At 41.8% G+C, this 16,059-nt stretch overlaps 1 protein-coding gene across 1 annotated transcript in view; it reads right to left on the bottom strand.

Moving 5' to 3' along the window:
• Positions 1 to 16,059, bottom strand: part of HMGA2 (high mobility group AT-hook 2) — a 109,823-nt gene that overhangs the window by 17,215 nt on the left and 76,549 nt on the right. Inside the window, exon 5 of the mRNA XM_030238529.2 lies at positions 5,910 to 5,942. Coding sequence (XP_030094389.1) covers positions 5,910 to 5,942 — 33 coding nt within the window. The remainder of the gene's footprint in view (positions 1 to 5,909; positions 5,943 to 16,059) is intronic.

Below are 16,059 nucleotides of genomic sequence, written 5' to 3'. Positions count from 1 at the left end.
TAGGGAGCAGCACTAGCAACACTTCTATCCTGATAGCCTGGAGAGCTTGCTAGGATAGGAAATTGGGCTGCTGCTGAGCTATTTCCAAATTTTGAGTCTTTAAAAGTGAATGCCTGAATATACTCCTGTCTTGAGGAGTTTTTTAATCCATTGATTTAATCCAATCAAATTGTTTCATTTATTTACAGCCAAATTTCTGGAAGTAGCCATCTCAAAAATATTCCTCTATCATAGCTATGTAATAAATGACAACCATAAATATTTAAAACCTTAGCTACCTCAGTCTTACACTGATTCAGGTATTCAGCATCATTGATCTACATTATTCAGTCTATTCAGAAGTTATGTCATGTAAGTAAGAAAATATTTTCTTTCAAATATACCTGACCTCCCCTTCTAGCCATCATTCTTTAGCCCAGGTTAGTACTTCATCTGTTCATTGAAGCAGTGATTGCAACTTCTATATTTTCTCCCAGATTCCTTTTCTTATTTTATTTCAAAAAAATAGCTTTTTTTTTTCTTTTCAAAGTCATCAGACAAATTATTCAGTGTCTCCCTGTCACAATAAACCCGTTATAAAAGAAAAAGGAAGACTGAATATATCTTCCTTTGGAAACCACACCAGTTTCCACTATTTTTCCTTGAATGCAGAAAGAAGATAAAGATGTAATGCCCAGTACCCTCCATGAAATTCCATCTATTGCATCCATGAGGAAAGCTAGAGACTCTCCTTATTTCCCATAAGTCACAATACATGCTTGCCCAGCAAGTGCTCACATGGTACCAAGAGCCTACAGTACATTAGAGGATGTTCCACAGTGGCCTGTGTAACACATACACATTTATCCTGTGCTAAAGTACAAAATTCCACGTGTAATTGGAAAAGAAAGTTTTACCTTTCCAGGATATGACTTTTTGGGAGTTTTCCTGGGAACCCTCTGACTCTCCATATCAATAAACACAAAAAAAGTTCATGAGACACAAGGTAGCTTGCTGAATGCAGTGGAAAGAGCAATGAAACCACAGGGTACTAGGTCAACTTCCAGGGCAGAGATTATTCAGTATTTCTAGAGTCAAGGCTCAGTTGAATAAGACTGCAGCATTCCTGGGTTCACAGGACACAGGGTGGCCTTGGACAATGGCACTCACTCTCTTGGATGTGCATGTGCACCTGCTTGGTGCCATCCTGTCTGTGACACTGGAAGCTGCTTTTCAATCTGCTAAAGTGGATTTCTGGAGTATTCCTACCACATTTCTGTCTCCCATTTCCCAGAAGGGAAAAGGATGCATTCACATATGGTGGCTAGCAGATACACAGAAGGCCTGAGGCTTGTGTAAGTGCAGTTTTATTCCATGGCACAGAGAGGTGATGAGGTACGTGCTCCCTGAGCCTACTGGCCGGGGTCTGCCAGCACACTGGTCCTGCCACACAACCACCCTGGGCTCACAGTCTGCAACTTTGTGGCTGCACACCAATGGGTGACCTACAGGTGTAGCTCCTGGGCTGCAGAGCCTGTGAGATGCTTCTAGCATTTACTGTGTCCTACATTGAGTAGACATATGCAATAGATGCAACCTGAACTCTGTGTGTGTATATATATATATATATATATATATATATATAAAAATTATTCACATGCATAACTTTATTGATACCGACACTGAGAAATGAGTGGCAGGAAAAAATGTAGGAAATCCAGATCTTCTTTCCTGTACAAAATAAGACTACACTTTTTAGTGTTTATTCTTGTTGGATTTGATTTTTTGGGATATTGTTTTAAAAACATCTACTACATGTAGCATTAGGTAGGGAAGTATGCTTCACTTGTTCTTTTGGCGTATGTTTTCTGTATACTTTCTTGTGTACACTGTTCTATGTATACTGAAGTGCACTCTTCTGACTGATACACTTTTATTCTGATCTACACATTGTCTTTCTGAGTGGTATGCTGTCTTTCAGACTAAGATAAAGAAGGATTTCCAAGGATTCGAGATTTTAAGAGAAATAAAAATTTCAAAGGGCTGTTCTATGTTCATGATATGTCTCCTCTGCAGAAATGATAAAAAATAAACATGTCCTGTTTCCAGAAAATTTTGATCGCTTTCATTGTGTTTTCCTAAAAACATCTACTTCCTTCATATTATTTTAGAGTGCAACTCCCCCATATGGCTGAGTCAACAGCTGCTACAAATTGCTTAAAAATGAGGAAATGAAAAATTTCTGTGTGGACTGTGTATTTGGACACCTTGGTAAAAATATTACTATGTCATGACTGTAAGATCTACCTGTACATTCTTTAGAGATAGAGTAGATTTCAAAGAGTCTTGTACTGAAGTTTAGGCAAATATCTATGTGAAAGTGCTAAACTTACCAATGTCACGCTGGCTCTTTTCTTCATTTCCCCAAGGAAGTGGGAGAGTATGCATCAGTGATCATCACAAAGATGTGAATAGACCACTGTATTCAAAGCTTTCTATTAATGACATGGGTGTGTAGATTTCCAGTGGGTTTTACTGGTGCTACTTACTCTCTGTGTGATGGTAAATCCTCAGAGCTTTGGCAAAGTTTAAAGATATTGTAGAAGTTTACATAAACATCTGTATGGCCCTGAACTGGACAGCTGACAACCATGAAGAGATTTAGAGCATGGCAGTGCCCTGCATGATGCCTAAAGTCTGGGAAATGGTGACAAGAACAGAGCTGTTATTTGCAAAATGAAAATTTTATCTGGTTCTGTGCTTTTAAAAGTGACACAAACCCAAGAGACATACTTGCTAGCAGCAAGAACAAGAGTAAGAGTGATGCAAACTAACACTCATAGAAATCTTAGGAGACGACAGGACCAAGTGTGGGCAAGAGTTTCTGCCACTTTTACCAAGGAAGGCTCACCATCAACCAGCAGTTTTTGACTGTAACCTCTCACAGTCCCCACCAATGAAGAAAGTATACATTTCTAACTTAATCCAGACTGCCACATGGTAAAGCCATCTGGGAGGATATTTTGAAGGAAACAGATGGAAAAGGAAGAGATTCCTCTGAATGTAGTATAAGATTTACATTATCCTCCATGAACTTCCATGTAGTGCCCATGTTTATATATAATTTATCACTATTTCCTTAGACAGCTCAGATTAGAAAGCCTGCATGAGCTCATGTTCTTGTAGTTAATTCTGAGTCTGAACCTCCCTACTTTAAAGGGAAATTAGGTACCACATAAAGAAATCAGAGAAAGGAAACCAGACCTGAATGAAACCCAGCAGAATGAAGTTCTCGATCATCCCAGGAATAACACTGTTTTACCTCTCCTTCTTTTAGCCCCAGGAAGATGCTGTCCTGAGCATTTGCTCACAGTGATAAAGTTTTGTTCTTTGCCGTGCACCTATAACAGCAAAACTGCAATGGTGCGGTACTGCAAGCATCAGAGTGGGTAAAACCAGGAAGGGTTGAAGACAAGTTCAGTGATTTCACTGAACATCCTTCCATCTAAAGATTAAAACCAGAAATGTTGTCTGTGTAAAGACATGGCATATAAATAATTTAAGGTGTTCTTTCACTAGTCAGTTGTGGTAACTGGAGAGATCTAAACAGCCTTCTCTCTCCTTTCATGTATTCTTCTGTGGCTCCTCACTTTCTGCACAAACACTTCAATTACTAATGGGAATGTCAAAAGGCTTTCTTTTCTCTGTCTCACTCTGTCTCTGCCTACAGAGACGCTGCTGAGGCACCGCTGCAGCAGCAGTGGCATCCAGCTGGCTAACACACGCTTCAGCATCCCTACCAAAATCACTGCTTTGGCAAATGGTTGGGAAAATCCATATGGGGAATGCTAGTGCTTCAGTTCAAATGCCAACATCATTTGGCCATCAATTAAATCTGTCATTACTTTGTTCTGCTACAAAACAACAGAGTCCAGGTCCCCTCTCTGTCCTCCTACACCCCAGCTCAGCTTCAGTCCCAGATCTTTCTTCTTCTCTTGCACCCAGGGCTGCACATGGTTATTGTGCAAACAAAACACTTGCAGGACTCAGTGCTCGGTCAGCTTGTAAAGCTGGCAGCACCACAAGGCCATTGGCAGCAATGGTTTCTGCTAGGCTAGGCTACAGCCATCAGCTCTAGACCTCTTCTTCCTGCTGACCTCAGTGGGATTGAGCTCTGATGTGTACCAGAGGAAAAGGCAACATTAGCAGCCGCCTGGGAGTCTCTGCCTCCTGGATTTGTCTCCTCTCTGCAGCAGGGCTTAGCCTCCCTGTCACTCTGGTACCACAAAAGAGAGAGCTGGCTTTGTGCCCACCAGCAGGTTTACTACCACGTTCTAGTAGGAATAGCCTGATTGTAGCAGTAACATTTGAAGGACATAAGGAAGACATGGAGAGGAAATCTCTTCTATTAGAAGACCCTGGTTCTGAATTGTGTGGTGTAGTCAGATCACGCCTAGTAAGTTGCTGGGGACTTACCCTGTTTTTTTGTATAAGCTGGCCTAACAAAAGGCATTACCTCTCCTTGCAAAACTTAACCTTACTTGAAAGTACTACTACATTCATCCTGTGTGTCACCTCCACCATTCAGAGACATTATTAGCTGTGCTGTGGATTCATCATTGCTGCAACTGTATTGATTTCTTTTGTAGAAATATGATTCCTGCACATGCTTTGGAGAGTTACACCACTTTAACCCTTCAACTCATAGGTAGGATGTTTTCTGTTTCGTATGCAACAGTTCCTAATTCAGATTGCAGTTGGTATTATGACCATGTACACTGTATAATAATGTATTAGAACCATAAGGTGGAAAATTTGAAATATTATTCCTTTCTAAAAGCAGACCTCTTTCCAGAAGAGCAATGAACCCTTTATGCTCTTGACTCAGCTATCACTCATGTACATGGAGGTACAGCAGCACAGCCCATGGACTCTGCCGTGCAGTCATGGACTTGCTCCTATGCCCAGAGGTTTTTCTCTGTTAGTGCACATATAAAAAGGGTTAGAGTTAGGTTCTTGGGGTGTTTAACACAGGGCAAGCTGGGAGAAGAAAATGAAGTGAATTTTAACTGGAGTGTTTGACTGGTTTCATGACACCTTGTGGCTTGCATTTTTTTCAAAGTGTTAAAAAAGAATAATACTACCCAACACAAAAGGTGTTAGTCTTTATGACAGATCCAATCTGGTTACCAAGTTCAGCCTATTATATTTTGTGGATTTACAGAATCCTTTAGTGTGACGATGCAGAGTGGTGCAGAGTCCCAGACAGTGCAAAGGAGAGCTGCTTCATTGCAAAACCCAGGCCTTTTTAAGCCGTTGGCTGGTTACCACTTTACAGAGTTTTAAGGCATAACAAGCCCAAGCCCACCAACCACCATACACCATGATGTGGACATGTGGCCATCACACAGCACGTCTCTCACATCACTCTATCCCTATTCCAGCAGAGTTGCTCTCCCACAGCTCCCTTCTACTTAGCCTAAGTAACAGGCCTGAGCCATGATTTCACAAAGGCCCTTATTTTATAAGGCTTTACCTATATGTAACCCTAAGAAAAGCAGACAAATGAGTTTCATGCACATGCACCTCCTTGCTGTAATGCAGTTCCCACCTACCCACATTCAGGACACACAGAGATATTTGTTATGTGCTGGACTTACACCACAGAACTGTGCATGTGTGTCTGCATTATCACTGCAAGGTGACCAATGCAGAAGGAGGACAATTCTGAGCAAGTACTGTCCCCTTCTTCCTCCTCTATTTCCAGGGCCACTGCATGACTTGTTCTGGTGGTTGTGCCCAGCAAGGCAACAGCTGTCCCCTAGCTCATACAATTGATGCATTTCCCTTCTTTCTTTACAGTAAAAGAGGCCAGTTGAAAAATTATTTCACTTAAAGTAGTCTAAATAATTTAAATTAGTTTTTCTTACCTGAGCAGGCTTCTTTTGAACCACTTGTTGAGGCTGAAAAGTAAAACAAAGGCACAGTGAGAAAAAAAATTAAGTGAAAACATTTAGCCGTGATTTTACGAGTGCTAGGAAAAATATGTTCAGGAAAAGCCCACAGTCAGAAATGGAGAGATGAACATACCCAGATCTCACACCCAGCCTCTCCTACACCTATCAGCTTTGCTCTGAAGTACTTCCTGTTACTGTGGATGGAGAGGAGCATGTTAAGTTTGTACAATTAAAACCAAAGTGAAACCTAATTTAGCCTTAACATCTTTCAGCTCTTCTATGGTACTGCTGCCTTAACTTATCAGACCATGAGAGTGACCTGATTTTATAATTAGACTTTGTTGTCTCCACTTCTGCTGCTCTCTTACTACACTCTCAGCTGTGAGTGGAGTGTCCTGCTGTGGGGAAGCCATCCCTATTTATCACAAACAGGGTCAAAGCTCAGGCAAAGGCCCCATTCCTGAGCCACGGCTTCCCACCTGACCAAAGCCACCCTTGCCAAAACCAAGGAGACTGAGATGGACAGTGCTTCCAGCCCTTTTGAGTTCTGGTTTGAGTCTTTCAGCTGCATGAAGCTGATGCAAGCCTATTCATGTGATTACAGGGATGCCCATCATTGGCCCAGGCTGGGTGGGTCCAGGTGCCTATGCAGGACCTGGTGGCACCACCACGGATTCTCAGCAAGTCTCTCTCCTGGCTGGTCCTACCCAGGACTGGGAAACAGTCCTCACATGAGTCAGGAGACCCACCAGGTGCTGGTGTGCTTCATCCCCACCTAGGAGAAGAGGACTACCAATTAAGGAACAAATACAGACATGCTTAAAATACACCAGCATTGCCCAGATGATGGGATGACCCTTGTGGGTGCTGGAAGCAGCATGGAACAATAAGACCACAGATAAAGGATGAAATCCTGACACAGAAACAACAAAAAGGCTTTTCTTACTTCAGTGGAACAAAGTTGCTGCCTGCCTCCCTCCCTCCCCCGGACATTTAGTCTATGAATTGCACCCAGTGATTTTCTTCCTGCCCTTCCTTCCTGCTTTTTCCTAATCCCAGCCATGATTTTAGTGCCTTGCTTGGGCAGAAGCCAACATGCCATCCCTCTGCATGACCAAAAACCTAATTTTCATGACAGTGTAGTAGGAAATAACTGGAATATTTCTGAATAAGCAGTTTAGTGTAACTGGCCTTTTAGAGCAGTATTTCAGTGGGAAGGATCAATGAAAATGTAAATTGAATTTAATTGATTAAATACGGCTGCCCACTACCAGTGTCCCATTTTAACAAGAGATGCTTTGTTTATTTTCAGCCTTTTTCTAACCCTGTGGAATCCTACTGCTGTTATATTTTTGTATATAACAGTCTCCAAGTCCTGCTCTCAAATAAATATGTGAGGAAAAAAAACTATCTGATGACTGGGTTTGTCTTTAAACTTCAGGGTGGACCCTTTCCTTTTCCATTAAATTCCCTTGCAATGGAGAAACTATTATCAAGGCACACATTTTATTGATGCTTTCTCCAGGTGGACTGCAGGCCCTGAACTCATTAATGGACATTTGCTGCTCTTGGACAAAGGAATGATTTTAAAGGAATGGTTTTAAAGGAATCTCTCATAATTATAGAACTCATTGAGCTCTTCTGTAATCTGTCAATTTTTTTTTCACTTTATTTTCTTTTTTTTCTGCCTGTTAATTACACCTGTACATGTGTCTACTCCCAAACCACATTAAATCCACAGACATTTTTAAAGGCTGACTGTTTTCTCCAGTTCAGAAATCCCCATATATTTTTGGCTGTGCACTCTCTGTTCATGTGACTCTCACTCCCTGTAACTCAATGAAATCTTCTGAAAGAGCTGCCAACTCACCATATTTTCCATGAATTAGGTCCTGACACTTCAATGAGAGGAAAGACAATGTCTGAAACAAGGCCAGCTCTGGCTTTCTGCCTAGTATGTGTCACAGTAATTCTACCAGCTGCCCTTCTACACAGCAGTTCATACTTTTCAGACCACCAAAAAGCCCCTTGAATAATTTCAGTGATAGCTGGGGCTTGAGCTGCCAGCATGTTTTCCCAGCCTCTGGCACCCAGTGGCTTTGGACTGGACCTTTAAAGTTTTTTTCACATGTGTTTGTTTTGTTTTGCTATTTTTATGAATGGCTTCCACAGGGAACTCTGACTCCAGCACAACCCTATCCAGCCATTCATAAAAAGCAGAGGGAAAATATTGTACTTTGCCCAGTTGGAAACTGTCTCTGATACTGACCAAGGCTTTCAAGAATTTTAGTCATTCAAGACCTTTGCTATCGTAGTGCTTCACGTCGAGAGCTCCTTGGCAGGGCTTGCTCTCTGCCGGCTAGGTTTCCCTGGACATGGAACTCTGGAGTTCAGCATGTGTTATGCTTGCTGCCTTAAATGGAAGAAGCCTAGCTATGCAAGGCCAGGAGCAGGGCTCAGTCCCTCAGCCAGTGTCAGTGGCACACACACTGACACGCTGGGAGCCGTGCCCACTCATGTCACTCTGAGGGCTCCGGCTTGTGGCAGCTGAATCACTGCAAGTGCCAATTCTCAAAGGCATTGCTTTTCATGCTTCAGCCTGGCTGAGTGGGAATGTGGCTGGACATATCAATCCTGTAAGGTCCAGTCCTGTGAGGACTAGTGCCTGCTGACTCACAGCACCCTGATCAGAAGAACTGAGGCGCTCAGGAATAACAAGAAATTTCCCTAGAACCCCTTTAATTTCTTTAACTATTGCGGATGTGATGCCTTTGCAACCATTTTGACACACTGTAGACACTAATGCTTCAACTTGCTAAACTTTGTGTTTACTGCATTAAAAGATCTTTTCAGGGCTTTGAAAGCGACACCTCTGATTTACAAGTGTTGCATCTGCATGTTCAGTTATCTGGAAAGAAAGACAATCTCTCTTGGTTATGGAAAAGACTGGAACTGTAAGATAGCCATGGACAAGAGACTTCAAATAGGTGCCCTGGGGCAAAATAAGGTTGCAAGCAAGAAAGGAGGGCTCTGAAATAATATGTATTGTCCCTGCTAGGAGCCTGCAGAGTAAGATGGTAAGGCTTCTACTCTGTCAGAGGCTCTTTCACTTACGTTAGCAATCTTAAGAGGAGATTTGTGCAACACAGTGCTTTCACATTTTGTTTAAGTTTGAAAAACAGCTATTGTACACTGCATGTACATCAGCTGAAGTTCCATATCCTTGAAAGCAAACTTTGGGGTTTTTTACATCATATGCAAGTACAAGTCAACACCAGATATCTTTTTAAAATATGTATGAGACAGAAAGAACAAGCTACAGTGCTGGAAAAATCCTATGACAAGGTCATTTAAATGTCTATCAAACAAGAACAAATCCAAAATGCAGCAGCATTTCTTTTGCCATGCTTAAAATATTGACTATGTGAGCTAAGGCAGAAGATAGTAATGTAAAACTTGAGGATAATATTCCTAGCTTTGAAAAGAAAAAAACCCACAAAATGCCAGAAAAGGAGAATGCACAAAATTTTGATGGCTTTATCCTTGTTCTAAGTTTTGAACGTTAAAAGCCCAACTGTTTATCTTCTATACTTCTTCCACTTCTCCTCAATCATGCATCCCTCATTTTGTTTTCTTATTTTCAAATTCTGTTGATTTGCTTTATGTCCACATCATACATGGATCCTTACAGCTCATATTGGTCAAACAATTTCTTTGCTTTCTACATGAGAACAAAAGAGCAGCCTCATGTGATGAGTTCATGGTCATCTTGTACCAGCAGTCTAAAGTTGTAACAAATTCAATTTGTCACACTTATCATTCACAGAAGTACTTCTTACCCTGTGACTTTTCCAAGTGCTACAAAGCTAAGGAAGAAAAACGGAAAGTTAAGAGTAAATCTTTATCAACTAGTAGAGCAATGCTGGAACACATTTTTAATGATCAGAAATAAAAGCATTGGTTTGAGTGCAAATCATCCCCTGACTGCTATGCCTGAAGCTCCAAGGGCAAGCTGCACACACACAGCGCTCTTAGGTTTTCTGTTCGTGTCTTCCTCTTCAAACTGAGTGTTATGAAGATGTCTCATTGATGCTTCTTGGCAACACTGACTCTTTGTTTTTTCCCAACAGCTTCACACAGATAAGAGATTTGCATGGAGGTAGCTCTGCTGGGGAGACTAAATGGCCATGATGGAAACCAATACCCAGTTAGGATGACATTTATAGTACTGACAGCTCTCTGTTGTGCAGAGATCATTAAAATAATTTCGTAGGTCATCCAAACACTTGTAGTTCTAAATTAAAAATTAATAAAACCATATTTGGTCTTTTTGTCTACATACCCTTGAAAAATCAGGAAGTTCATATTATACCAGTTGAAACCAATATAATCCAAAATAAATCATGTCTTACAAACAGTTCCATATGACAGCAGAGTAATTACCATTCTGCCCTACAGCTTTAATTGGTTTGAGTCCAGCCTTTCTCTCCCTCTTCCAGCATAGAATGATTCAGTGCTGGGACCAGTGGCCCACACAGCCTGCCAGGAAACCCTCACCTTCCAGCAAAAGCCACTTGCAGCTTCCTGATCTTCAGCAGAAATCTTCCTGAAATTGCATGGGACGATGTGCCTGCCATTCACTCCTCAGGTGTATGTTCATGGCTTGCTTTAGGAACAATCTCCCTTTTGAGGCAGTAGCAGAACTGCTTTTTTAACCCATCAGCAGCAAGGGGACTTGTGTTTTGGAAGTACAGGTCATGAGTTCTCCTGCCTCCATCACATGTTTGCAGTCAACTGGCAACCGTAGTGTCTGTGTATGCACACTGCTGTGGGCCATTAGAATCTAACAGCAAAACCATCTGGCCCTTAGAGTTCAAAGGAGATTTCACAGTTCTCTGTGCAGTCTCATAAACGAGGCTAATAGTAATCTGTTGAGAATTCTGGCAAAATCTATGAAACTATTCTTTATTTTCTATCCTACTTGGCACTTCTCTGAGTTTTTAATACAAAGTCAAATAATTGCAAAAATATTTATTAGCTTTTACACTGACCTTCCCTGACTGATGCTGGAAAAGTCTGCAACATGTCAGAAACTGCACCAGTTAGCTGATGATAAAGAGTATTTCTATTCTAGTCGTTGAGGAGAGCAGAGAGCATCAAAGTTTTCCAAGTACACAGAGTGACTTTTAATAGTTATTTGACTGGCATAAAAAATTTATATTTAATTTGGCAAATTCAAAGCACACTGCTTCAAATGACTCTTTTGGTCATCTTAAAATTCAGGCCGTGGCACATATATCCAGTTACATATGTATATATCCAATGGAAGCCAAGAAACTGACTCCATCAGGATTAGGATTTCATATTTTTTGTTTACAGAAAGCTACCTTCAATACAAAGTATCTGTAAGCTGCTTCATTTGGAATGGTTTTATGTGCTGGGAGGAATAAAACAGTGAAAGAAATGTATTTAAAAATCCAATTCTGTTTTCTTTTATGCTCATATAATACACTATTTCTCAGTTGCTTTGACCTAAACTTACTCCCACCACTACAGATCTTAACAAGTACAAATTTAATGCTTAGAACAGGAAGAGAAACCCCATCATTTTTATTCATCTGCGAGCTGAACAGTTAGTTCAAGCACAACAATATTTCAGTGATTTTATCAAGCATATAATCAAAATTCAAAGCACAGTGGCAGTTAGTTCAGTGATCTTCATAGATGTTACTAAGCTTTATAATGTTTCAGCCAGTATTATTTACATTTCCATAAAATATTTAGGGCAGTGCAGCTTATGAAATATCCATTTGATGGGCCTTGTATCTGTGTTTCAATACAATAAGCAAAGTTTAAATTGGTGTTCTCATCTAAAATCAATACAGCTCGTCAGCAGAAGTATCTGCTGTTGCTGACTGCTCTTCTTCAGACACAACACATACAGTCACTGCTGCTTTGTAAGGTTTCCTTGTTACTTTATTATCATCTGTCATACTTGATAAGCTTTCCTCATGCATTTTGCTTAAGTTTAGTTTGGCACCCTGTACATTTTGCTGCTAAAATATTAAGAAGTATTTTCCGTCTCAGAATAATTCTAGCACACAGTTCAGCATTGAAGTTTTCCTTGATATACACCTAAGGAAACATGAACTGTCTCTTTTGTCTGGCAAATGTCATATGTGTCTATTTATAACTCCCTACACAGACAGACTATTGAGAAAGCCAGAGGGGAAGTTTCAGTCATTCTTAGCTATAGCTCAAAGAAAACGCCTTACATTTTAGTAGGCAGAAATAAATTATAAGTTATTTGCAAAAAAACCAAGCCCTCATTATTCAGGGATAAACTGATCGGAAACTGCTTAGCTTTATACCTTGCAGACCTGTCCAGACAAGTAACTATTGTGCAGCTGTTCATCTCCAGACTATCTTGTCTCTTTGGATACAGCAATTCCTGTGTTCACCATGCGTTTCTCCTGGCCCATGTGGAAATGATTTTTGGTCACTGCCAAACAGGCTAGATTTGAATTGATGACCTAGAGGTGGAAAGCACTGTTTCCCATTACAATCTGGTTCCAACTTTGGTTTTAGAGTCTTCTCTCTCTTCTTGCCCAGGCACCTCCCGCCATATGAACCAAAACCCCAGGGCACTTTCTGCTGCAGGGGTCACTCCCACTGGAACCACTGCATGGAGCTGTTCAGAGCTGCAGGACTGTCAGCAGTGGACTCAACTCTGGACCTGACTGCCAGGAGCTCCCAAATACTCTTGACCTTTGCATGGATCTCTAGTGAAATTACAGAGTAAATAGCATGGGGAAGACCCAAACAAGCCAACCTGCTGCAAAATCCACTGCTGTTTGGAAAGTGAACTCTGAACTTCAGCGGTTTTGCTCAAAATGTAACTGTTGTCAGGTAACATTTCCCTTTATGGCCACTGATGTTCACTCTTCTCAGTTTTAAAGTTACAAAGATATCAATTCATTCAATAATAGTGTCATTGTGTCATTTAGAAACCTGAAATACGTGCAGCCCGTTTTCCACAATGTAGGCTTAGATACAAACAATCAAATTAATTTCCAGGCCTATGAAAGCTTCCACTAACAACAGGTCCAAGCCTAGAAACAGGAATGGACAAAGAACTGAAGTGGCAGTGATTGAAAACAAAAGGTAAATTGCTTCACTGGGCAGACCTGGGTCTACAGCAGTATCAGGTGGTAACTCTGTCCCTGGCTCAGCACCTCCACCATGGCAATGATGCAATGGCAATGCCACAGCCTGGACCTGTGCCTCTCCTCAAGGAGAATACTGATCAAAATACAGTAGGCACTTCCCCTGGCCCCCAGGCGCCTTCACCACTCTGGAAAGGCAGCTGTTCAAGCCACCTTGAAGGCTGTGAGATTTGAACCAAGCAGTCTGTTACCTCCCTTGGATATCTCCCAGCGGCAGTCTGGGGCATGTCTCTTCAGTTTAGCTGCATTCTACAAGAACTGCTGCCTCCAGAGATTTGTGCTTCTTGCTTTAGTGAGACACATCTCAGCCAGAGCAGGACAGCATCAGAGCGGGCATTGTGGGAGGGCAGGTGCAGCAGACAGTGATCAGCCTAGAAAACCTTCAGACTTCACCAACAGGAGAAAGCAACCCAGTCCAGGACGTCTGACTGGCTTGTATCTACACCACCTTTCCTCCAGACTGCCTAGAAGGAAGAGTCCTGGGTTGTGCTGCTTCCTTAACCACACCTGTCTTTTAAAATACATTGTAGAGTAGCATGGATTTCACAACGATGCAGCTGATGGAACTGTCATGTGGCAGAGGACAAGATGGTAAAGGAAAGCTCCCAGGTGCACAGCACAGACAACTGTAGGGCAGTGCTGGAGGCTGCCTGTGTTCAGGCACTGTTCAGCTCACTGAGCACAGACACAGCACTGGGTACTGGTAGAAAGAGCTATCTGCCCCCTCATCTGCACAAACTGGGGTAAGGATACCAGGGATTTTAGGCAGCCATTTTTGCACAGCCATTTCTAGACCTTCAGGGATATAAAGCATCTTGTACATAACTTACGTGGTCAGCACCAGGCACAGCCCTCAGCTCCTGCAGGAGCTTCCCCTTCCCATTCAACCCATTGCCTCCCTGATCTCCCCTTGCCCTCTGACGGCTTGGGCAGGGTTTTCCTCCAAAGAAAAAGCACACAGGGCAAGGAAGGCAAATCGCCTGTGCCTGGCTGATTTTCTGCAGCTGAGGATCTGGCCTGAGGCATTTCTCTTGAACTTCTTTGTCTGAGCAGATTCATTGGTAGCCACATGGCTGGCTGGGGATGTTTTTGTATGTCTGGGATATACAGATGTCTGATAGCTGTCTGTCTATCAAATAGATTTGGTAATTATTACTGCCTCCAGGACACTGATGCAGCTAAGAGTGTCTGTCAGAGTCCAAGCAGACTGCTGACATTCTGACATAATTTCATAAAGAAGTCAGTGTCCAAAATAGAAATACATTTTCCACGTACTTGAAATATACCAGGGGCTTGGTGGCAAGTTGCTGCAATTAATCCACTTCCTGGCTTGATATATTTTGGGATCATTCTGGTGTGTGGCATGTTAAATACTGAACTCAATTCATATTCTTATTTTTAAATGGAAATTACATTCATTATGTCCAAAGCGATGATTCCTAGGTCCATCTTGCAAAGCAGAAAAAACCCCCACCATTCCATTGCATTTCTGGTGTGATTTTACTCATAACAACAGCAATTTCATCAGATGTATCATTGTGAAATCCATTCAACACTATAATGTATTTTAAAAGACAGGAGCAAACAGCTTTTTAAAAAATCTAGTCAGAACCCGTTTAATAAATGATTGCAAACTCAACATCTATCCTATTGTCAATATCCTATTGTCAGCCTCTCAACAGCAGAAGAAATATAAATAGTGTTTGAGTACATATGAATTCCTTGGTCCAAAAGAGTGAAAAAAGGGGAAGAGAGGGAGGAAGAAAGAGAGTCTGCTCCTTATAATCCTAGTAATTTTGGAGTTGTTCTATTTACATCCCTGAACAGACTCTGAATTTAACCCAATATAGGAGAGAAGAATTTGACTGTAATTTTGCAGCACAGACCTTTTGCAGGACTAACTATGGCTAGACCCGACTGTCTAGCCATAGTTATTTAACAGCCTTTTGGAAGCTACATGTGACCTAAAGATCCTATTTGTTGCTTGGCTCTAACAATGTGAACATCAAAGGTATGTGTGTAAGGTATGCACGCAAATCCTCTGCAGATTTTTTCATAATAGTACTGAAACCTGACACCGCATCAAGAATGCAGCGCCTGGAGCACCCTACTACAGCCCCACTCCCTTGTAAAGCTTAACGTGGTTTCCTTGCTCACTGAGCTCCATCCGCCACTTGGAGAGCTGCCTGCTTTTACATGTTAGGGTTGCCAGGGAGGGCTTGTGAACATTTTAGCAAATGCAGGTCGTTTCAGAGAACAGGACGGATGAATATTGATTCTCAGTTCCTGAAAACTCTCCTGTAACTTGTTGCTTCTGTTGCTGAAGTGACATAACCTAATTTTTCATGCTGCAAAAAACAGAGCTAAATTCTCTCCTTGGCTATAAATTCTGCCCTTCTGCAAAATCCCAGAGTCTACTGAAAGAACTAAATGCTTCCATCTTACAATTAGTGACATCTTATTGTGCTTTGAACCTCTGGGGTTTGAGACATGCCAAAAATTGGTAGTATCTGTGGCTAGGTGGTCCTGGCAGCAGAGGTGAAAGCAGATTGTTGGATGAAAGAAGGAGAAGGACAGCTGGCCTCCAAATGCTGCTGTAGTTGGCACAGAGAGGCACACCCATTCTGGGAATTAGGTGCGCAGGGTATATAGGAGGTTGTTTTGCAGCTGAACACAATCCACCTTGGTGAGATCAGGTAGTATACCAGCACCAGATCACTTACCAGCAGCTGCAAGATTATTCTAGCATTGGCAGCAATGTGGCCAAGGATGCTCTGATACTCTAGATTTTGACAGGTAAGGGTGATGGTGTGGAGCAAGGTTCTTCTGTTGGCAGTCAGCAGGAAAGATGCAAAGGGATGGGATGAAGGAATGAAAAGTGGCAAAGAGAGATGGCA

This window comes from Serinus canaria, chromosome 1A, assembly GCF_022539315.1.
Source record: "Serinus canaria isolate serCan28SL12 chromosome 1A, serCan2020, whole genome shotgun sequence".
Classification (NCBI taxonomy): domain Eukaryota; kingdom Metazoa; phylum Chordata; class Aves; order Passeriformes; family Fringillidae; genus Serinus; species Serinus canaria.
Note: the sequence above shows the minus strand (reverse complement) of the source record. Positions and strands in the feature narration are given on the sequence as shown.